The 25,043-nt window shown below is 44.0% G+C and overlaps 1 protein-coding gene across 1 annotated transcript; it reads left to right on the plus strand.

Moving 5' to 3' along the window:
- Positions 1-3,569: 3,569 nt before the first annotated feature.
- Positions 3,570-7,828, plus strand: LOC129823945 (cytochrome P450 7A1-like). Its single transcript, XM_055883078.1, has 6 exons — positions 3,570-3,815; positions 4,519-4,759; positions 4,887-5,491; positions 6,153-6,283; positions 6,423-6,601; positions 6,718-7,828. Exons 1-6 carry the CDS (start codon positions 3,733-3,735, stop codon positions 7,015-7,017), a joined length of 1,539 nt encoding a protein of 512 aa, XP_055739053.1. The 5' UTR covers positions 3,570-3,732; the 3' UTR covers positions 7,018-7,828.
- The last annotated feature ends 17,215 nt before the right edge of the window (positions 7,829-25,043 follow it).

Genomic DNA, 25,043 nt, shown 5'->3' on the forward strand with positions numbered 1-25,043 from the left:
ACCGGATAAACCAGACCGTGGAGGCGCACTACAGTTCTCGAGCACCGAGCCTGCCCAACCCTACCTGGCTGAATGCTCCCCGTAGCCAGGCCAGTGCGGCGAGGTGGAATAGCCCGCACTGGGCTGTGCTGGCGAACCGGGGACACCATGCGTAGGGCTGGTGCCATGTACCCCGGCCCAAGGAGACGCACTGGTGACCAGATGCATAGAGCCGGTTTCATGGCACCTGGCTCGATGCCCAATCTAGCCCGGCCGATACGAGGTGCTGTTATGTACCGCACCGGGCTATGCCTATCTCTGCATAACGCGGTGCCTGCCCGGTCGCTCTCTCTCCACGGTAAGCACGGGGAGTTGGCTCAGGTCTCCTACCTGGCTTAGCCACACTCCCCGTGTGCCCCCCCCCCCCCCCCCCCCCCCAAGACATTTTTGGGGCTGCCTCTCTGGCTTCCAGACGCGCTTACGTGCAGCCTCCTCATACCGCCACCTCTCCGCTTCGCTGCCTCCAGCTCAGCTTTTGGGCGGTGATATTCACCAGCCTGTGCCCAGGGTCCCTTACCGTCCAGAATCTCCTCCCAAGTCCATTTCTCCACAAAGCGCTGTTCCTCCATTTCATGCTGCTTGGTCCATTGATGGTGGGTTATTCTGTCACGATCGTCTTCGGGAGAAAGAGAGGAGGACCAAGGCGCAGCGTGAAGTGAATACATTCTTCTATTTATTAAAGAAGAAACGAAGAACACTTGACAAACTTACAAAACAACAAACGAACATGACGCTATATATAAACAGTGCAGACACAAGCAACTAACATATAGACAATAACCCACAACCCACAATACAAAACAGGCTTTCTAAATATGGTTCCCAATCAGAGACAACGCAAAACACCTGTCTCTGATTGAGAACCATATCAGGCCAAACACATAGAAATAGACAAACCAGACATACAACATAGAATGCCCACTCAGATCACACCCTGACCAAACAAAACATAAAACATACAAAGCAAACTATGGTCAGGGCGTGACATCATGGAAGAGTTTATGGATGAGTTCATGGGGAAATTAATTGTTCAAGATAACTATCTCTTGAGCGCGAACAAATGGATTGTTTTGATATTTATGTTGTAAGAGCAACTGAAATACACAACCTCACATCCTCCACCTAGTTACTGGCCTCAACAATTTGTCATAACAGGTCACAACAAGCATACACACACACACACGAGAGAGAGGGCGAGAGCAGACTCACATACAGAGACAGAGACAGACTCACATACAGAGACCGAGACAGACTCACATACAGAGACCGAGACAGACTCACATACAGAGACCGAGACAGACTCACATACAGAGACCGAGACAGACTCACATACAGAGACCGAGACAGACTCACATACAGAGACCGAGACAGACTCACATACAGAGACCGAGACAGACTCACATACAGAGACCGAGACAGACTCACATACAGAGACCGAGACAGACTCACATACAGAGACCGAGACAGACTCACATACAGAGACCGAGACAGACTCACATACAGAGACCGAGACAGACTCACATACAGAGACCGAGACAGACTCACATACAGAGACCGAGACAGACTCACATACAGAGACCGAGACAGACTCATATACAGAGACCGAGACAGACTCACATACAGAGACCGAGACAGACTCATATACAGTGCATTTGGAAAGTGTTCAGATCCCTTGACTTTTTCGACTTTTTGTTATGTTACAGCCTTGTTCTAAAATTGACTAAATAAAACATTTTCCTCATCAATCTACACATAATACCCCATAATGACAAAGCAAAAACAGGTTTTATAAATGTATAAAAAATGTAAAACAGAAATACCTTATTTACATAAGTATTCAGACTCTTTGTTATGAGACTCAAAATTGAGCTCAGGTGCATCCTGTTTTCACTGATCATCCTTGAGATGTTTCTACAACTTGTTAGGAGTCCCCCTGTGGTAAATTAAATTGATTGGACATGATTTTGAAAGGCACACACCTGTCTATATAAAGTTCTATATAAAGGAATTGTCCGTAGAGTTCCGGATTAGGATTGTGTCGAGGCAGAGATCTGGGGAAGGGTACCAAAAAATGTCTGCAGCATTGAAGGTCCCCAAGAACACAGTGGCCTCCATCCTTCTTAAATGGAAGAAATTTGGAACCACCAAGACTCTTCCTAGAGCTGGCCGCCCGGCCAAACTGAACAATCGGGGGAGAAGGGCCTTGTTCAGGGAGGTGACCAAGAACCCGATGGTCACTCTGACAGAGCTCCAGAGTTCCTCTGCAGCACTCCACCAATCAGGCCTTTATGGTAGAGTGGCCAGACTGAAGCCACTCCTCAATAAAAGCCACTTGACAGCCCGCTTGAAGTTTGCCAAAAGGCACCTAAAGGACTCTCAGACCATGAGAAACAAGATTCTGTGGTCTGATGAAACCAAAATGTAACTCTTTGGCCTGAATGCCAAGCGTCATGTCTGGAGGAAACCTGGCACCATCCCGGTGGTGAAGCATGGTGGTGGCAGGATCATGCTGTGGGATGTTTTTCAGAGTCAGGGAATGGGAGACGAGTCAGGATTGAGGGAAAGATGAACGGAGCAAAGTACAGAGAGATCCTTGATGAAAACCTGCTCCAGACCGCTCAGGAACTCATACTGGGGTGAAGTAAGCACACAGCCAAGACAATGCAGGAGTGGCTTCGGGACAAGTCTCTGAATGTCCTTGAGTGGCCCAGCCAGATCCCAGACTTGAGCCCAATCAAACAAATTTGGAGAGACCTGATAATAGCTGTGCAGTGAAGCTCCCCATCCAACGTGACAGACCTTGAGAGGATTTGCAGAGAAGAATGGGAGAAACTCCGCAAATACAGGTGTGCCAAGCTTGTAGCGTCATACCCAAGAAGACTTGAGGCTGTATTCGCTGCCAAAGGTGCTTCAACAAAGTACTGATTAAAGGGTCTGAATACTTATGTAAATGTAATTTCATTTTTTATATATTTGCAAAGATTTCTAAAAATCTTCTTTGCTTTGTCATTAAGGAGTATTGTGTGTAGATTAATGAGAGGAAATAAACTATTTAATATATTTTAGGATAAGGCTGTAACGTAACAAAATGTGGAAAATGTCAAGGGGTCTGATTACTTTCTGAATGCACTGTACAAACACAAATGCACACAAAGACACACAAACACTTGTGCGCGCACACACGCACTCACACAGAGAGAGAGAGAGAGAGAGAGAGAGAGAGAGAGAGAGACACACACAGAAGCGTCAAAGACCTTGAAAGCTATTTGCCAACCCAGTGGTGCTATCAGATACAGTCTGCTGTCCTTCAGGTAGTGTTGTCCATGGACTACAGTCAAGGCCATTGTACACACACACTTCCATAGATTTCCTGGAGACATCTAGTGTAACAGGTTATAGACATGTAACAAAAACAGGAAGGCGGTGTCTTGGCTGCACCTGCCAATCATTCATCGCCACTGCTTTATTGCTTCATCTCCCGTCCCGTGGCTTGTGTGGAGCACCATATAAATAGCTGCCTCAGACCTAAGGATGCCACAAACACAGTCTCCAGAACCTCTACTGTCAGCTAGCTGTGTTCTCTCTGCTAGGGAGTCTACACTGAGCCTGACCATTAGACCTCTCTAAGGCAGCTTGTGATCTTTTCTCTGCACTGGCATTTGCCACTAGCCTTTTGGAGCATCTTTAGCAACCATGATCATCACCATATCTTTGATTTGGGCAGTGGTGATTGGTTTTTGCTGCTGTCTGTGGCTTGCTCTGGGGATCCGCAAGAGGTAAACAGAGACACATGCATTGTATAGTAAAATGCCTTGTAAAATGTTAAAAGATAAGAAATCAAATGTGGAATGTAGACAATAACATCATGTAATGGAACTCATTGTAATAATAGTAATGTACGGATTTGGGAGATGTGGACTGTGGGTTATGTAGTTCTATTTCTTTTAAGAAAACTAAAGAGCAGCTGACTTTTAATTGTTTTCTTTCTTGGAGGTTTTATTTGTGTCACCTGTTATTGCTCTTAAAACTCAGATTGCGTTCAAGTTTTGTTCACTTTGGCAGGTTCTTCATTTTTGTTGAGACTTTAGTGTTGTTCACATTTCAAAAAAGCCGGAGATAATTCAACGTATTTGACATGTGGTACTTTAAAACCAGATGGTTATGTATAAGTAGTATTGTTATTCTTAGATTGCTGCAGTGTCATTGGGTTTCACTCTGCTGGATATGATTCATTACTTTCAACGTTGTTTGAATTGACCTTGTAGTTTGAGTACATCTTGTTTTAGCACCCACCTATTTATGCATTACTATGTTGTTGTTTGGGTTACTTTCTTGCTGATTAAGTCAAGTGTTTTAACATCTCTTACTGTATGTCTAAACATCACCTTTGTGTTTCATATGTACAGCTATCTCTGTTGGCTTGCTTGGGCATTGCTTTCTCGTTGTTATTATGTTACATGAATGTTGTTGCTCTTCCAGACAACCAGGTGAGCCTCCGGTGGAGAATGGTTTGATCCCGTACCTCGGCTGTGCCCTCCAGTTTGGAGCAAACCCCCTGGAGTTTCTCCGGAGCCGACAGAAGAAATTTGGCCACATCTTCACTTGCAAGATTGCTGGAAAATACTTTCACTTCCTGTGCGACCCTTTCTCCTACCATGCCGTCATCCGCCAAGGCAGGCATCTGGACTGGAAGAAGTTCCACTTCTCTACCTCGGTCAAGGTAAGGACAAACCTACCTATGAATTGTTGTTCAACTAAACATTTGGTGATAATGAGTTCATAGATCTATGTCTGTCAATCCAGACTTTCAAGAGTATAATTTTAAACCTCTCTCTGTCTCCCCCCAGGCGTTCGGCCATGACAGCATGGACCCCAGACACGGCTACACCACAGAGAACCTCCACCAGACCTTCTTGAAGACCCTGCAGGGCGAAGCCCTCCCCTCACTCATCGAGACCATGATGGAGAACCTACAGTCAGTCATGCTGCAATCCGACACCCTCAGCCCCAGCAAGGACCGCTGGGACGTGGACGGCATCTTTGCCTTCTGCTACAAGGTCATGTTCGAGTCAGGCTACCTGACGCTCTTCGGCAAGGATCTGGGAAACAACAAGAATGTTGCGCGCCAGGAGGCCCAGAAGGCGTTGGTGCTTAATGCTCTAGAGAACTTCAAGGAGTTCGACAAGATCTTCCCGGCTCTGGTAGCCGGCTTGCCCATCCACGTGTTCAAGAGCGCCTACTCTGCCAGGGAGAACCTGGCTAAGACCATGCTGGCCGAGAACTTAAGCAAACGCCAGAACATATCAGACCTGATCTCATTGCGCATGCTTCTAAACGACACGCTGTCCACCTTCAATGACCTGAGCAAGGCCCGCACCCATGTGGCACTGTTGTGGGCCTCGCAGGCCAACACACTGCCTGCTACTTTCTGGAGCCTGCTTTACATGATCAGGTATGTAGGGCTTAGTCTCATTCCCATCCTTAATGTCTCTTCTATAGACTTGTGTCATACGTTTGGCTAAGCTCACTCCATGTGAGACTAGTCAGGCCAGACTAGGTAGGCCAGAAAGTGTTACAAAGAGTTTAGTCTGTTAACCCAGAAGTAAAATCTTGCGTAATGTGGTCAACTGCGTGAGTAACGTCTGTGTTCATATGTGTTGAACACCCCCACCGGCTTCACCCAATCCTGATGCATCCAAATAACAAGTTACAACAACAACAAAAAGCGGAACTAATGCTCCTCGGATCTCACGCATCCCATTCAGTCCTGGCAGATTCTCTAGGTCTACACGCACATTCTGCTGTGCTCATTGTGGTGGAGTTTAGGCCAGAGTAATGTCTTTTGTAACAGTCCTGTACAGTACATCGGCATCTCAACAATGCTCTGACTGCGGCTTAGCACTGGCTCAAAGTAACTCTTCGATAACAGAGGTGTCAAGAACCACTTATTAAATACAGTTGGAGAAACATAGCATTCCCTTTATGTCATAGAGCTGCATAGAATGACCATATCCTCCTCTACCAAAGTGCACGTTGAGAATATTGTGATTAATCAGTCTGTATAGTCTGAACTTGATGGTTTTCTTAAACCCTCTCTTGTCTTGTGTCTTCAGGAGTCCAGAGGCTATGAAGGCAGCCAATGAGGAGGTGAAGAAGATTCTGGAGAGTTCAGGTCAGCGTGTCGACCACAGCAAACCACAACTCACTCTCTCCCGGGAGGACCTGGACAACATGCCTGTAATAGGTAAGGGAAAGTTGCAATACACCTGGTGAAATAAAGCCAAAATCATTTAATAAATATTGTAACTAAACCATGTTTGATACCAAAGTCTAGTTGAACATTCAATATGTGATTATCAAAGTAATGTTTTCTTGCCCGACAGACAGCATCATTAAGGAGGCCATGCGTCTGTCAAGTGCTTCAATGAACGTCCGAGTGGCTAAAGAGGACTTCCTGCTTCACCTTGACAACCAGGAGTCGTACCGCATCCGCAAAGATGACGTCATCGCCCTCTACCCCCAGATGCTCCACTTTGACCCCGAAATTTACGAGGACCCCTTGGTTAGTGATGCTCAGGCTCTTTCTTTTAAAGGTGAAGGGGGTCTAGTATGGAGGCCTCTTAACTAGGGCCAGTTTTACTTGATTTTTCTAATACTCCTCTACCTGTCAATCCGCAGACCTACAAATACGACAGATATCTGGATGACAGTGGCCAAGAGAAGACGACGTTCTACAGGGAGGGGCGCAAACTGCGGTACTTTTACATGCCTTTCGGCTCTGGGGTGACCAAGTGCCCCGGGCGCTTCTTCGCAGTGCATGAGATCAAGCAGTTCCTAGCGCTGGTGCTCTCCTACTTCGACATGGAGCTCCTAGACTCAGCTGTTAAAGTGCCTCCTCTCGACCAGTCACGTGCAGGCCTGGGGATCCTGCAGCCCACCTATGATATTGACTTTAGATATAAACTGAAAACTCAGTAAGACAGACTCCACTGATCTACTTTCTCCATAATGTGAATTGTATATATTGTATATTTAAGAATTTAAGCCACAATGATCCCACTGGGCACACACTGGTTGAATCAACATTGTTTCCACATCATTTCAATGAAATTACGTTGAACCAACGTGGAATAGACGTTGAATTGACGTCCGTACTCAGTGGGATTTAAATACGCTGCGATGTATTGTTGTAATGTATTTTTTAAGTTGATACAGAGAGGTTTTTGTTAGCCTCAGAAAGGTAGCATTGACGAAAAGGCCATTTTAGGAGGAGTCCCATTTCAAAAGTGACTTTGATGGAACTCCATATAAATGTTATCAGTAATATTTACTGAATCTTCCACGTAAGCATCATTACTGTATCACTATTGCCGACCGCAATCTTTGAACTGTGAAATCATTCAACATTTCAGTTGTGCTTCTGTTTGTGACCTTCACAATCAGTAGTTGGTAAACCATTTACTGTGCTGTTGAATGACTCTAACTGCGCTGATTGAGTAGTGTAATGTACATTCTAGTTACGTTGAAGTATTCCTTATGCTGGGATAAAATTATTTTATTATCTGTATTATTGTTTACTGTGATATACTGTACAAAACAAGTATAAAAATGCATGTGATGTTTACTTTACAAAACCAGTATAAATGCAATACATTTCTACAATGATGTATTGTGCCATTCATTTCTTAATTTACCAGTCAGTCATTACTTTGATCACTACTCACGCAACCATACACAAAGAAAAGCCACACTCATGGTATAGGTCATTCAATAAACCTCTAATAAGGTCTCTCTCTCTCTCTCTCATTCTCTTCTCTCTCTCTCTCTCTTGTGCTTGCTCTCTCTGCAACATTGGAAGGTGATGTAGTACACCAGGTGCTGGTGTCTGATTCAGAGGTGTTGGGTTAAATGTGGAAGACACATTTCAGTTGAATGCATTCAGTTGTACAACTGACTAGGTATCCCCCTTTCCTTTCCCATCTCAGGTCCATAAGTGCTCCATAAGGATCCATAAGCCACCGGTGTCTGACAATCTGGATGGAAAATGACTGAGGATAATAGCAGGCAATATGGCCACTCCTATTTGTCACATCTTCAATTTAAGCCTACTAGAAAGTGTGTGCCCTCAGGCCTGGAGGGAAGCTAAAGTCATTCCGCTACCCAAGAATAGTAAAGCCCCCTTAACTGGCTCCAATAGCCGACCAATCAGCCTGTTACCAACCCTTAGTAAACTTCTGGAAAAAATTGTGTTTGACCAGATATAATGCTCTTTCACAGTAAACAAATTGACGACAGACTTTCAGCACGCTTATAGGGAAGGACACTCAACAAGCACAGCACTTACACAAATGACTGATGATTGGCTGAGAGAAATTGATGATCAAATGATTGTGGGGACTGTCTTGCAGGTTTGACATTATCGATCATAGTCTGCTTCTGGAAAAACGTATGTGTTATGGCTTCACACCACCTGCTATAATGTGGATAAAGAGTTACTTGTCAAACAGAACACAGAGGGTGTTCTTTAATGGATGCCTCTCAAATATAATCCAGGTAGAATCAGGAATTCCCCAGGGTAGCTGTTTAGGCCCCTTGCTTTTTGTCCATTTTAACTAACGACATGCCACGGACTTTGAGTAAAGCCAGAGTGTTTATGTATGCGGATGACTCCACACTATACACATCAGCTACTACAGTGACTGAAATGACTGCAACACTCAACAAAGAGCTGCAGTTAGTTTCAGAGTGGGTGGCAAGGAATAAGTTAGCCCTAAATATTTCTAAAACTAAAAGCATAATATTTGGGACAAAACATTCACTAAACCCTAAACCTCAACTACATCTTGTAATAAATAATGTGGAAATTGAGCAAGTTGAGATGACTAAACTGCTTGGAGTAACCCTAGATTGTAAACAGTCATGGTCAAAACATATTGATACAGTAGTAGCTAAATGGGGAGAAGTCTGTCTATAATAAAGCAATGCTCTGCCTTCTTAACAACACTATCAACAAGGCAGGTCCTACAGGCCCTAGTTTTGTTACAACTTGACTACTGTTCAGTCGTGTGGTCAAGTGCCACTAAAAAGGACTTAGGAAAATTGCAATTGGCTCAGAACAGGGCAGCATAGCTGTCCTTTGGATGTACACAGAGCTAATATTAATAACATGCTTGTCAATCTCTCCTGGCTCAAAGTGCCCTGAAGTAACTTGTCCAGTCATCAGATCATAAAACATAGAATTTTACATTGATTTATGGATCAACGGATTCACATATTGATTTATGGATCCATATCTAGCTATCAGAGGTGATGTCTACAACAAGGACACAGTCCACTTGCCATAACCATCCAAGGCCAGCTGTCGTCTGTGCCATCCTGGCAGTGTATGTGTGCCAGCCGTGCAAGAGATCAACCCCAGGATGATAAGAGAACCGACAGGTGCACTGTCACTGGGTGCACTGTCACTGATACATTGTAACCCCGGCTGCAACCGTCAGCACAGCTGTCTCGCCAACATTACAACAGGCCAACGGGTTCATTTGTGAGCTATTGTCTTTCACAGCTGGAATGTAGTTATTGAATGATTATTCATGCCTTACTGTTGGTACAGCTGGGCTGAGCTGGCGTAATGATGACTGCAGCACAATTAATACATTTGATCCTTTTTTATCTGTTTGTTTTATTTATTTATTTATTTTATCTCAGCTTGATTTGATCACATAATATATATGATGTTCTCTCTGTGGTATCCTCTATGGCACAGGTGTCAAACTCATTCCACGGGGGGCCGAGTGTCTGCGGGTTTTCGCTCCTCCCTTGTACTTGATTGATGAATTAACATCACTAATTAGTTAGGAACTCCCCACACCTGGTTGTCTAGGGCTTTATTGAAAGGAAAAACCAAAAACCTGCAGACACTAGGCCCTCCGTGGAATGAGTTTGACACCCCTGCTCTATGGGATCGGTGTCCCTATACCGGGACAGTTGAACTAACGTGCGCTAATGTGACTAGCATGATGTTGTAAGTAACAGCAAACTTTCCAGGACATAGACATGTCTTACATGTGTAGAAATCTTAAATTCTTGTTAATCTAACTGCACTGTCCAATTTACACTAGCTATTACAGTGAAAAAATACCATGCTATTGTTTGAGGAGAGTGCACAACAACAAAAAACTTTTATGACGGCAACTGGTTTGATACATTCACCTCTGAAGGTAAATAATGTACTTACATTCAGTAATCTTGCATTGATTTGTCATCCTGAGGGTCACAGAGATAAAATGTAGCATAGTTTTGTTTGATATATTCAAATGTAGGAACTGGGTTCTACAGTTTGAACCCCTGCTGTCTCTGGCTCCACACCTACCTCGCCCGGCCATCTAGATGTGTCATGTTGGTATAAAGGGATCGGGAGACAGGCGCAGGAATGCGTAATAGGGGTTTTTATTACCCCAAATTACAGCGTGCCATGTGAAGGCACAGGGACAAAGATCAAACACACATATACAATACACAGAGTTGAAACCCAAACAAAAGAGCGAGGAGTACCTTGAATAAATAACACAAGCGCACAATGATTAACACACGGGACGAGACCCGTAATCATCTGCGCAATCCACAATGGCACAAAAGCCAAAACAACACAGCACAGGTACTCACACGACCAACGAACATTGGAACAATAATCGGCAGCCCAATGGTGAAATAAAGGGCACATTTATACAAATACAATCAGTGGGAATGGGGACCAGGTGTGCGTAGTGACACAGTTCCAGAGGGATCCGTGACAAGATGTGTGAAAGTTAGTGCATAATCATATCATATCATGTATGACATTCCTGGGAGTGTGTAAACTTAAATGTTGTATTACCATATCATTTTTGTATGTACTTGAACATGTATCAATTGACCAATTTTGCACATTTAGGCAGACTTGATACAAAATATTGTCCAGTATTGCAATGCTTCACTGGATCAATCTGAAACTTTGCACACGCACTGCTGCCATCCAGTGGCCAAAATCTAAACTGCGCCTAAATTCCAATATTATATTATGGCTTTTCTCTTGCATTTCAAAGATGAAAAAAAATCATAATTTGAAAACGTATGTTTTTTTGTTTGTATTATCTCTTACCAGATCTAATGTGTCATATTCTCCTACATTCATTTCACATTTCTACAAACTTCAAAGTGTTTCCTTTCAAATGGTATCAAGAATATGCATATCCTTGCAAGATCGAATCCCTGAGCTGACAAGGTAAAAATCTGTCATTCTGCCCCTGAACAAGGCAGTTAACACACTGTTCCCAGGCCGTCATTGAAAATAAGAATTTGTTCTTAACTGACTTGCCTAGTTAAATAAAGGTCAAATAAAAAAATATATATCTAGCCTTATTTCTTTGGAATTTGATCTGGTTATTTATAACCTGTATTCAAAAGTACATCCTTGATGCTAATGATGCTTCAGAAGTAAACATGTACGGTTAGACTGATGTGCCCAGGATTTAATCTCATATAAACTAACTGGTGATTAGATTGTACAGCAATGGGACTCAAAGGTGGGTGCTCACAAAAAAGACTCCAAACCTAGCGTGTGCCAGTTTTCGCATAAAGGTTGGTATTGATCCATATTGAACTTGACAGGTAAGTGTTTGTATCTCCACACAAATCTCAGACCATGCATAGAGAGTCGTGTGGAGGAAAGGCGGAAGCCCTACACTTGGCTGGCGCGTGGGGTTTGTGCTAGTGGCGGGGAGGATGGAGTCTCACAGTAAAAGCGATATGGATACTAATAGATATACAGTATATTTCCAGGCCTGAGGTTGATGAGGAGAGTAACCGCACAGAAAAACAAGAAGAGGATAAGGAGAGTAAAGAAATCCGATGATGAGTTTGAATCTGATGAAGGTAGGGCTAGCCAGCTAGCTATCCCTGTCGGAGCTGGTGGGAACATGAAGGGAATTCAACATGGAGGATATTGGAGGGATCCCAACACCTGGGAGGCGGACAAAATTGAACTTGACAAGAGTGAGGATGAATTTACCTGTAGTGGCAGACAGCCGAGGTCGAGCCTTGTCCCGATGATGATAAAGATGATTCTGGCCCAGTATGAGTGAAAATTTGAGAGAATGGATGCTTGCCTTCTGACTTATCCATATGTGGTGTCAGGATGGGTGGAGAAGAGGTTGGGGACTGTTCGGTCGGTAAAAGTGACTCGAATTGGACTCAAGATTATTTTTATGCATGTCTTTGGTCCAGAGGGAGCGGGCGCTCCACACCACACACCTAGGGACAAGAACTGTGACTTGCTTTGCTCTCTGGAGCAAAACGGTAAGAAAAAACGGAGTTGGTTTTAATTAACATTTTCATTATTTTATTTCACTTAGTCCTGCATGTTGGAGCTCGAAGCCTAAGATTTTCACTGTTCCCTGTAATCACACCTGCAACCATGTACATGTGACTATTAAACACTGAATCTCTTAATCTGAATCTGAAATGAGTTATAACTTCCATTAAGTGTTGAGGAGGGTCAACTGAAATTGAAGATTCCCGGTGTTGGTGATGCCTGCCGTTTGGTGCGACGCAGACCTGGTAGAGAGCGTGGCGAAACAGAGAAGACTCTACAAAGTCAAGTTAGGATGTGTCAGTTATCCCGTGAGAGCTTTTGTCCTGAACCCATTACCGTGTTTTAGGTGCCAAGCTTATGGTTATATTGCAGCAGTATGTAGGAGGGAGATTCCTCGACGTGAGAAGTGTACAGGACAGCATGAGAAAAAGGAATGTGTAGTTTCGTGGGAAAAGTTGTGTGTGTTAACTGTAGTGCTGGAGATCAGAAGTCTCTGGTGAGAGAAAGGCAGGTTGAGGTTTCCAGTGAAGAGAGTATTAGAGGAAGATGGGTCCAGGGCGAGTGAGTAGACCGAGGCCATTAGAGAGTGATAGGAATAACGTGCTTCAGTAAGGTTGGTTTCTTAGCGTTCATAGAAAATAGATTTTGTGGTGTCAGCTGCAGAGAAGTACTTGGGTGTACAAGATTTTACTGTGGAAGAGTTACAAGGTGTGTTGAACAATTGTGTCCCATTCTCCCAGGCTGTTGGCCTGGAGTAGGATCAGATAGGGCCAAGTAGTGGAATAGTTGTGAGGTTTTAATAGCTGTAGGGTTAGTTGGTAGGGCAATTTTTTTCCCCTGTCCTTTTCCCTTCCATTTTTTGTGTCACAAAGTGTAATGAGTTCACACTCTAGAACAGTAGGCAGGGATAGATAAGATACATAGATTAATAGGGAGGCCGTGACCTGCATCACACACAGTAGATGGTGGTGCATGTAACTTTCAGTTGGTTGCGATTCGCCAATACAAATTCGCGTGGAGACGAATGGATTTGGTTCAGTCAGTTGTCTTGATGAGCCCTTCCCAGCTAGCTAGTTTATGCTGGCTAGTGTCATGGTAATTTCCTGTATTACTAAATGAGGAGAGTTTACAAACCACACACAAGTCTGAGTTATATTTAAACTTCATCTTTAATCATATGAGCTTCACCATAGCCCTTTGACTCTCAGATCAATTCAGTGTCTATAAATTAATTCTCTGAGAGTGCCTATAAGAGAATACAAAGATATTTTATAGCCAAGATACACCCCTCTCAACTTACATGACGAACCACAGATCTCAGAAACTTCACAAAGGCCTTTTACTTGAGAGAGGAGTATCCTATAGCCAGATAGCATTAGCTATAAATTATCGTTCAGTTTGCTCTCTAAGACGAGGTTCTAATCTCGTTCTTGATACTTCATAGTACCAAAACATTACCTCATCCAATGGCATACATCAATTGTCAATTCTAGATACTCCCATCTCAAATACACCCCACCCCTGGACAAGCTCATTGAGGGGAGTGAGCCTCTAGGTCATATACTAGGTCAAGATAAGTTCAACATCAGAGGGGTAATACAATGGTTCCAGACACTGCCATACTCCTCCCCCCAATGGGAAGAGGAGGGAGTGACTGGAGTACAGACATTGTGGAGCCCTTCACATGGTTTAACAGATACATTCACATATGAAGACAATGTTCAAACCTGTTCACATATGAAGACAATGTTCCATTCTGATATTCTGCATATTACCAGACATGTAAAAGACAAGTCTGACCTCTCCCCTCTCTGGGCCCGAAGTGACTTTTCCCTAGAGAAGAAAGGAAAATGCAACTGCCGACAGTATAGTCCAAAAAGAGACTTTCGAATGACAAGTATCTCACATATTACGAAAGTAAATAAAACATCTTATTTATCCATGTTCCCTAACTAATTCTGATTCAGCTACGACACTAGATAGCAACAACAACAGCATGGCACTAGTTAAAACTTATGAAAGAAAGTGGTGTTTATTTTGATGGGCGAGGGAGAAATAATTTGTAGTATTGGTCACCATGTGGATGTCACCTTGACATGCCAATTATCTAAAGTATCGAGGTTGTATCAACGTGCTTCCCACTATTGCTTCGCACTGGGCAGCTGTTTCACATTTCGCTGGTGATAGCTAATGTGGCCAATTTGTTCCATCCCACTTGTAATATTGATAGTAACCATCAAGATGTCACCGTGATTCAGTATACTGCTCAAATGGGAGAGTTAGCACTGCAATCTGGCAACACAACAACACGGGGCACCGTGTGTCCTTCGTTCCTGCTTGCCGACTAAAACAGAGTACTGCTGTCCTGCAGTAAGGAGAGGGAAGTAGCTAGATAGTGTAGCCATTATCAGGACAGGGTGCCAGCTAAAGCACATTTATTCTAGTGATTTTGACCAAAAATGTACAACTATGGCATTAACATTTACATTTTTGTAAAAAGAAAAAAGAAAGAACATTTACTCAGATAAATGTGTGTGGGCAACACCATGTCTGCTGAACTGATTTTTGCAGCATTCAATGATGGTGTCTGATATGGTGTCAATCAGCTCATCAAGCTCCCACTAGTCTGAGTAATAATCGACCATGAGGAGGTAGTTGCTTTTGTTGACTTTGAGTAAGTCCATCCCGATCTTGGACCATTGGAGAGGAGGCATTTGGTGGGAGATGAGTGTCTCCTTTTGTTGTCTCTTCTGGATTGCATTGCAGGTGGCACATTGATAAAGATCTTTACGTCCTCTGTGATACTTGGCCAGAAAACAGCATCATTTGCCTTTCTATGCCTGAGTGGCCAGAGGGTATTTTGTGTAGAAAGTCAGTGCGTAACATGTCAGGGATGAAGACCCTGTTTCCTTTAAATATCAGTTCATTTTCTGTGGTTAGCTCCTCTTTGTACATCCATAAATGTTTCAGTGTGTCTCACAGCCTGTTTGGTTCCAGGCCAGCCGTTGTTGATTTGTGCGTACAGAACCTGAAACAGTGGGTCCTGGGAACAGTGTTCTTTGATTGACTCTATTGTCTTAATCGTGATGTTGACATCACTGGTGTAATCCGCCTGTTCCAGTTCATTTGTGGCCAGGCCCATAGCCTAGACCGTGGCTGGTGTTTGCATTTGTCTGTGCTCTGTGGTTGATTGAGCTGTTCTGGACAGGAAGTCAGCTACATGTAGTTATTTGCCTTGTTTGTATTGCACGTGGAGTTGGTATCTTTGTAGCCTTAGCAACGTTCTCTGCAGTTGCTTGGGTGCTGTGAGTAAGGATTTCTTGAAGATTGTCTCAAGCAGTTTGTGGTTGCTGTGTATTGTGATGAACTGTCTGCCATGCAGATACTGGTCAAACTTGTCTTATGCAAAAACAATGGATAGACATTCTTTCTCAATCTGTGCATGTCATTGTTCTGTCTAAGTCAATGTTCTAGAGGAAAATGCAACAGGATACAAACCTGTCTCACTGGCATCACACTGCAGTGTGACTTCATCACTCAGGTCGTAGTATTTGAGCACTGGGTGTTGTATGACTAACTGTTTGATAGTCTCATCGGCTGTGCCATAGTGTGGTAGCCATGTCCAGTCAATGTCCTTGTCAGTCAGCCTTCTGAGCGACTCGCACACATCAGATAGGCGGGGCATGAATTTTCAAGATAGTTCACTAACCCCAACATCCGCTGTAGTGACTTGATGTTGGTCGGTCTTAACCCATGTTCTGAATGGCTGTTATTTTCTCTGGGTCAGGGTGAAGGCCCTTTGCGGTGAAAAGATGAGCCATGTGTGTCACACTAGGCAGCTTTAACCGGAGTTTATTTTTGTTCAGCTTCATGTTGACATCTCTTGCTGTCTACAGGAGAGCTGTAAGGATTCTGTCATGATCTGCCATCGCCTCTTCATGTGTGTCACCACATCCACAGAGTAGAATGTCATCTGCAATCACACTCACTCCTTAAAGTCCCTGTAGTGCTACACACTGTCTGCGCTGGTATTCAGCTGCTGGCTTGATTCCAAATGGCATTGTCAGCCATCTTCATCACATCACGTTTTTTCGTTTCTGTCATTTCCGGTCACAACTTGCAGACTTGTTTACGTGCTGCTGTGCATTTTGTTGCTGACCTTACTTTGCTACCTGACAACTTTACGTTTTTTACATTATAATTATCGTATATATTTTTAGTTTTTCCCTCACTCAACTTTTTTTTTCATTCAACTTTTTCACTCCGGATGCTATCTCTGGACATGGTTCGTCAGGCCCTCCACCAGAAAGCTAAGTAGTAACTTTAACATGATGCCTTCTAATTGCAGTCACTGTACTCATAATATACAGGAGAACGATCGCCTTACGGCGAGGATAGCTGTGCTGCAAGCCCAGCTTCAGACGCAATCGTTAGGCAAGGGTAATTTCAGTATAGGAAAGGATGAAACAGCATCTGTGCCACCAGTAAGTATAGATAGTAGTATAAATCCCCTCGCACGGTCCCCGCAGCCGGACAACTTTCTCATGGCTTCTGGAGGGAAATGCTGTAGGAATACTCAACCGGTGTCGCTCATTCAGCCGACAGAAACTTTCAACCGGTTCTCCCTATTAAGCAGCAAGTCGGAGTCAGAGGCCGAGCCTTCTCTGGTCTCTACTCCTCCCGTTACGGGGTCTGAGACGCCGAATCCTCCCACCATTAGCTCTGACAAATTGAAAAACCTAGTGATTGGTGACTCCATTACCCGCAGTATTAGACTTAGAATGAATCATCCAGCGATCATACACTGTTTACCAGGGGGCAGGGCTACCGACGTTAAGGCTAATCTGAAGATGGTGCTGGCTAAAGCTAAAACTGGCGAGTGTAGAGAGTATAGGGATATTGTTATCCACGTCGGCACCAACGATGTAAGGATGAAACAGTCAGAGGTCACCAAGCGCAACATAGCTTCAGCGTGTAAATCAGCTAGAAAGATATGTCGGCATCAAGTAATTGTCTCTGGCCCCCTCCCAGTTAGGGGGAGTGATGAGCTCTACAGCAGTCTCACAACTCAATCGCTGGTTGAAAACTGTTTTCTGCCCCTCCCAAAAGATAGAATTTGTAGATAATTGGCACTCTTTCTGGGACTCACCCACAAACAGGACCACGCCTGGCCTGTTGAGGAGTGACGGCTGTCAGGCTTGCCAGCTTAGTGGAGTCTGCCACTAGCACAGTCAGTGTAGTCAGCTCAGCTATCCCCATTGAGACCGTGTCTGTGCCTCGACCTAGGTTGGGCAAAACTAAACATGGCGGTGTTCGCCTTAGCAATCTCACTGGAATAAAGACCTCCTCCATTCCTGCCATTATTGAAAGAGATTGTGATACCTCACATCTCAAAATAGGGCTACTTAATGTTAGATCCCTCACTTCCAAGGCAGCTATAGTCAATGATCTAATCACTGATCATAATCTTGATGAGATTGGCCTGACTGAAACATGGCTTAAGCCTGATGAATTTACTGTGTTAAATGAGCCCTCACCTCCTGGTTACACTAGTGACCATTTCCCCGCGCATCCCAAAAAGGCGGAGGTGTTGCTAACATTTACGACAGCAAATTTCAATTTACAAACAAAAAAACAACGTTTACGTCTTTTGAGCTTCTAGTCATGAAATCTATGCAACCTACTCAATCACTTTTTATAGCTACTGTTTACAGGCCTCCTGGGCCATATACAGCGTTCCTCACTGAGTTCCCTGAATTCCTATCGGACCTTGTCGTCATAGCAGATATTATTAAAAATTTTGGTGACTTTAATATTCACATGGAAAAGTCCACAGACCCACTCCAAAAGGCTTTCGGAGCCATCATCGACTCAGTGGGTTTTGTCCAACATGTCTCCGGAGCTACTCACTGCCACAGTCAAACTCTGGACCTAGTTATGTCCCATGGAATAATACCCAAGCTCTGAAGCAAGCTTCCAGAAAATTGGAACGGAAATGGCGCCACACCAAACTGGAAGTCTTCCGACTAGCTTGGAAAGACAGTACTGTGCAGTATCGAAAAGCCCTCACTGCTGCTTGATCATCCTATTTTTCCAACTTAATTGAGGAAAATAAGAACAATCCAAAATTCATTTTTGATACTGCCGCAAAGCTAACTAAAAAGCAGCATTCCCCAAGAGAGGATGGCTTTCACTTCAGCAGTGATAAATTCATGAACTTCTTTGAGGAAAAGATCATGATCATTAGAAAGCAAATTACGGACTCCTCTTTAAATCTGCGTATTCCTCCAAAGCTCAGTTGTCCTGAGTCTGCACAACTCTGCCAGGACCTAGGATCAAGGGAGACACTCAAGTGTTTTAGTGCTATATCTCTTGACACGATGATAAAAATAATCATGGCCTCTAAACCTTCAAGCTGCATACTGGACCCTATTCCAACTAAACTACTGAATGAGCTGCTTCCTGTACTTGGTCCTCCTATGTTGAACATAATAGACACAACTCACTGCCTTCCTCTCTATCCACCGGATGTGTACCAAACTCACTAAAAGTGGCAGTAATAAAGCCTCTCTTGAAAAAGCCAAACCTTGACCCAGAAAATTAAAAAAACGATCGGCCTATATCGAATCTCCCATTCCTCTCAAAAAAATTGAAAAAGCTGTTGCGCAACAACTCACTGCCTTCCTGAAGACAAACAATGTTTACGAAATGCTTCAGCCTGGTTTTAGACCCCATCATAGCACTGAGACTGCACTTGTGAAGGTGGTAAATTACCTTTTAATGGCGTCAGACCGAGGCTCTGCATCTGTCCTCGTGCTCATAGACCTAAGTGTTGCTTTTGATACCATCGATCACCACATTCTTTTGGAGAGATTGGAAACCCAAATTGGTCTACATGGACAAGTTCTGGCCTGGTTTAGATCTTATCTGTCGGAAATGACATCCCCAAGAGGTGAAATATATAGTGAAAACAGTTTGTCTCTGTGGATGGTTTGTCCTCTGACAAATCAACTGTAAATTTCGGTGTTCCTCAAGGTTCCGTTTTAGGACCACTATTGTTTTCACTATATATTTGACCTCTTGGGGATGTCATTCGAAAACATAATGTTAACTTTCACTGCTATGCGGATGACACACAGCTGTACATTTCGATGAAACATGGTGAAGCCCCAAAATTGCCCTTGCTGGAAGCCTGTGTTTCAGACATAAGGAAGTGAATGTCTGCAAATGTTCTACTTTTAAACTCAGACAAAACAGAGATGCTAATTTCTGGTCCCAAGAAACAAAGAGATCTTCTGTTGAATCTGACAATTAATCTTGATGGTTGTACAGTTGTCTCAAATAAAACTGTGAAGGACCTCAGCGTTACTCTGGACCCTGATCTCTCTTTTGACAAACATATCAAGACTGTTTCAAGGACAGCTTTTTTCCATCTACGTAACATTGCAAAAATCAGACATTTCCGGACAAAAATTACGCAGAAAAATGTATCCATGCTTTTGTCACTTCTAGGTTAGACTACTGCAATGCTCTACTTTCCGGCTACCCGGAAAAAGCACAAAATAAACTTCAGTTAGTGCTAAATACAGCTGCTAGAATCCTGACTAGAACCAAAGAATGTGACCATATTATTCCAGTGCTATCCTCCCTACACTGGCTTCCTGTTAAGGCAAGGGCTGATTACAAGGTTCTACTGCTAACCTACAGAGTATTACATGGGCTTGCTCCTACCTATCTTTCCGATTTGGTCCTGCCGTACATACCTACACGTACGCTATGGTCACAAGACACAGGCCTCCTAATTGTCCCTAGAATTTCTAAGCAAACAGCTGGAGGCAGGGCTTTCTCCTATAGAGCTCCATTTTTATGGAATGGTCTGCCTACCCAAGTGAGAGACGCAGATTTGGTCTCAACCTAAGTCTTTATTGTAGACTCATCTCTTCAGTAGATCCTATGATTGAGTGTAGTCTGGCCCAGGAGTGTGAAGGTGAACGGAAAGGCACTGGAGCAAAGAACCGCCCTTGCTGTCTCTGCCTGGCCGGTTCCCCTCTCTCCACTGGGATTCTCTGCCTCTAACCCTATTACAGGGGCTGAGTCACTGGCTTACTGGTGCTCTTCCATGCCGTCCCTAGGAGAGGTGCGTCACTTGAGTGGGTTGAGCCACTGACGTGGTCTTCCTGTCTGGGTTGGCGCCCCCCCCTGGGTTGTGCCGTGGCGGAGATCTTTGTGTGCTATACTCAGCCTTGTCTCAGAATGGTAAGTTGGTGGTTGAAGATATCCCTCTAGTGGTGTGGGGGCTGTGCTTTGGCAAAGTGGGTGGGGTTATATCCTGCCTGTTTGGCCCTGTCCGGGGGTATCATCGGATGGGGCCACAGTGTCTCCTGACCCCTCCTGTCTCAGCCTCCAGTATTTATGCTGCAGTAGTTTATGTGTCGGGGGGCTAGGGTCAGTCTGTTATATCTGGAGTATTTCTACTGTCTTTTCCGGTGTCCTGTGTGAATTTAAGTATGCTCTCTCTAATTCTCTCTTTTTCTCTTTCTTTCTTTCTTTCTTTCTTTCTTTCTTTCTCTCTCTCAGAGGACCTGTGCCATAGGACCATGCCTCTACCTGGCATGATGACTGCTTGCTGTCCCCAGTCCACCTGGCCATGCTGCTGCTCCAGTTTCGACTGTTCTGCCTGCGACTCTGGAACCCTGACCTGTTCACTGGCTGTTCACATGCTACCTGTCCCAGACCTGCTGTTTTCAACTCTCTAGAGACAGCAGGAACGGTAGAGATACTCTCAATGATCGGCTATGAAAAGCCAACTAACATTTACTCCTGAGGTGCTGACCTGTTGCACCCTCGACAACTACTGTGATTATTAGTATTTGACCATGTTGGTCATTTATAAACATTTGAACATCTTAGCCATGTTCTGTTATAATCTCCACCTGGCACAGCCAGAAGAGGACTGGCCACCCCTCACAGCCTGGTTCCTCTCTAGGTTTCTTCCTAGGTTTTGGCCTTTCTACAGAGTTTTTCCTAGCCACCGTGCTTCTACACCTGCATTGCTTGCTGTTTGGGGTTTTAGGCTGGGTTTCTGTACAGCACTTTGAGATATTAGCTGATGTAAGAAGGGCTAAATAAATAAATTTGATTTTATTTGATATACCTACCGATAGTTGTTAGATAGATGCTCACTTCATCAAGTTTGACGTGCCAATATCCATCTTTGGCATTGAGTACTGAGAATACCTTTGCGTTGGATATCTCTGGTAGAATTTATTCTATTGTGGGCATCTGGAAGTGCGATCTCAGTAAGGCTTTGTTGAGTGCACTGGGGTCCATGTATATTCTTAGTTTATCAGGTTTTTCAATGACAACCATGTTGCTGATCCACGTTGTTGGCTTTGTGACTGTTGTGATGATGTCTGCATTGTCCATTGAATGTATGGCCGTTGTGATCCTTCCCTTCAGTGGAATATGTATGTTGATTAGAAAGTATTTTCTTCAGCATCATTGAGTAGCATGCATACAGCTCCCTTCAGTGCATAGTAATGCCTTACTTGGCTCGCTCGTACTAAACTCAGCAAAAAAAGAAATGTCGTCTCACTGTCAACTGCGTATATTTTCAGCAAACTTAACGTGAACATATGAACATAACAAGATTCAACAACTGAGACATAAACTGAAGTTCCACAGACATGTGACTAACAGAAATTGAATAATGTGTCCCTGAACAAAGGGGGGGAACAAAACCAAAAGCAATAGTCAGTATCTGGTGTGGCCACCAGCTGCATTAAGTACTGCAGTGAATCTCCTCCTCATGGACTGCACCAGATTTGCCAGTTCTTGCTGTGAGATGTTACCCCACTCTTCCACCAAGGCACCTGCAAGTTCCCAGACCTTTCTGGGGGGAATGGCCCTAGCCCTCACCCTTCGATCCAACAGGTCCCAGACGTGCTCAACGGGATTGAGATCCGGGCTCTACGCTGGCCATGGCAGAACACTAACATTCCTGACTTGTAGGAAATCACGCACAGAACGAGCAGTATGGCTAGTGGCATTGTCATGCTGGAGTGTCATGTCAGGATGAGCCTGCAGGAAGGGTACCACATGACGGAGGAGGATGAATTCCCTGTAACGCACAGCGTTGAGATTGCCTGCAATGACAACAAGCTCAGTTCGATGATGCTGTGACACACTGCCCCAGACCATGACGGACCCGCCACCTCCAAATCTATCCCGCTCCAGAGTACAGGTCTCGGTGTAACGCTCGTCAGTGAAGAGCACTTTTTGCCAGTCCTATCTGGTCCAGCGGCGGTGTGTTTGTGCCCATAGACCACGTTGTTGCTGGTGATGTCTGGTGAGGACCTGCCTTACAACAGGCCTACAAGCCCTCAGTCCAGCCTCTCTCAGCCTATTGCGGACAGTCTGAACACTGATGGTGTCACGAACGTCGTCAGGGAAATGACCGGACCAAGGTGCAGCGTACATTTCTTTTTATTTTATATGTCGCCAACAAAAACAACAAAAACAAACGTGAAGCTGACTAGGGCTATACAGGCCACTAACACAGACAACTACCCACAAAACACAGGTGGGAAAAGGCTGCCTAAGTATGATTCCCAATCAGAGACAATGATAGACAGCTGTCCCTGATTGAGAACCATACCCGGCCAAAACATAGAAACAGAAAACATAAAAATAAAGAAACTAGAATGCCCACCCTAGTCACACCCTGGCCTAACCAAAATAGAGAATTAAGGCCTCTCTATGGCCAGGGCGTGACAGATGGAGGGATTGTGGGTTCCTGGTGTAACTCGGGGAGTTGTTGTTGCCATCCTGTACCTGTCCCGCAGGTGTGATGTTCGGATGTACTGATCCTGTGCAGGTGTTGATACACGTGGTCTGCCATTGCGAGGACGATCAGCTCCCTGTAGCGCTGTCTTAGGCGTCTCACAGTACGTACATTGGAATTTATTTCCCTGGCCACATCTGCAGTCCTCATGCCTCCTTGCAGCATGCCTAAGGCACGTTCATGCAGATGAGCAGGGACCCTGGGCATCTTTCTTTTTGTGTTTTTCAGAGTCAGTAGAAAGGCCTCTTTAGTATCCTAAGTTTTCATAGCTGTGACCTTAATTGCCTACCGTCTGTAAGCTGTTAGTGTCTTAACGACCGTTCCACAGGTGCATGTTAATTAATTGTTAATGGGTCATTGAACAAGCATGGGAAACAGTGTTTAAGCCCTTTACAATGAAGATCTGTGAAGTTATTTGGATTATTTGGATTACAAATTATCTTTGAAAGACAGGGTCCTGAAAAAGGGATGTTTCTTTTTTTGCTGACTTTATATTGTATCACACTCAGATACACTTAACAGCAGAGCCATCTATTGGCTTGGCGACATCTCGTAACAATAATCTATTGATAAACAAAATATTGAACAACAAGTTCATATTTTCCATATTAGTGTGCTGTAGCATTTACTTTTAAATTGTTCGAAAAGGCAATCGAACTTGCAGAATGTGCTGCCAGTATTTGGCACTCGTTATAGGTAAAGATGGTATGCATTTTTTTTTAAAGTCACTGAAAAAGAGTAAAACATTCTGCCCACACCTCTACATAAATGTGATCAAATTTGCCATTGCGCTTTCTTTTAGAAACTACCATGTCCCAGTTTCAATATCTCCAAATCATCCAGCAAATGAGGGCTTTGTTTTACCATAAAAGGTGAATGGATGACATTTTTCAGGCAGGGTTGTAATGCTCGTTCACAAGCGCAGAAATATAGTATGGCTCTGCTTTATCAATAAAAGCATGTACATGGTGCATGCGATAGTTTGATAAATCCCAATAATTAGTTGCACAAGCAAATCCTAGAATCTCCAAGCACGACAGAATTTACTTAGAAATGTAGGTCTTACTGTTGAATTCCATGTTTGCTTTTCAGAGAGCAAAAGTTTCCTTATCTCTAGCTGATGCAGGAGTTGTTAGCGAAGGTTATGAAATAGGACAGTTGAGTTCACCACAGTTCAGACTCAAACCTGTCACTGTCAGCAGTACACATTTTGCCATGAGGCTGAGAGAAAATGTTGCAGTTTTAAAAGTAATTTCCTGTAATTCTGAATATTTTGCTATCTGGCGCAGGGCCCCTACCTCCAGGGTGCCCCAACCCCCAAAATAATAACAGTAATCATATTTATTTAAAAATATATATATTGGGGTCCGCCTACAGATCTGAGATGAGGCTAACCATTCCCACCATTCCAGTCTAAAGTAAACCTAAGACGAGGGCTATTTAGTAACACTAGACAGTGTGCCCTTTGAGCAGAGATGCAGTCAATGAGTTGAGGTCTGAGACACAAGCACAAGCTGAGAGAGTGTCTATGTGAGCTCATTTAGCTAGAACTTGAGGTTTCTCTGGGGCAGAATTTGAAACGCTATGAATAAATTCTGTACAGCTAGTAATTTCCTCCTTTTGTTGTTGGGTGAATAAAGTTCAAACATTATGGAATTCCCCTAGTTAAGGGGTCAAGGTCGAAAATTTCAATAAGCATTTCTCTACGGCTGGTCGTGCTTTCCTCCTGGCTACCCCAGCCCCGGCCAAGAGCTCCGCACCCCCCGCAGCTACTTGCCCAAGTCTCCCCAGCTTCTCCTTCACCCAAATTCA

This window comes from Salvelinus fontinalis, chromosome 26 (assembly GCF_029448725.1).
Source record: "Salvelinus fontinalis isolate EN_2023a chromosome 26, ASM2944872v1, whole genome shotgun sequence".
NCBI classification, from domain to species: domain Eukaryota; kingdom Metazoa; phylum Chordata; class Actinopteri; order Salmoniformes; family Salmonidae; genus Salvelinus; species Salvelinus fontinalis.

Coding starts and splice junctions, on each gene's coding strand:
- LOC129823945 (XM_055883078.1), top strand. CDS start 3,733: ATGATCATCACCATATCTTTGATTTGGGCAGTGGTGATTGGTTTTTGC. Junction 4,760..4,886: donor ACTTCTCTACCTCGGTCAAG/GTAAGGACAAAC, acceptor GTCTCCCCCCAG/GCGTTCGGCCATGACAGCAT. Junction 5,492..6,152: donor AGCCTGCTTTACATGATCAG/GTATGTAGGGCT, acceptor TTGTGTCTTCAG/GAGTCCAGAGGCTATGAAGG.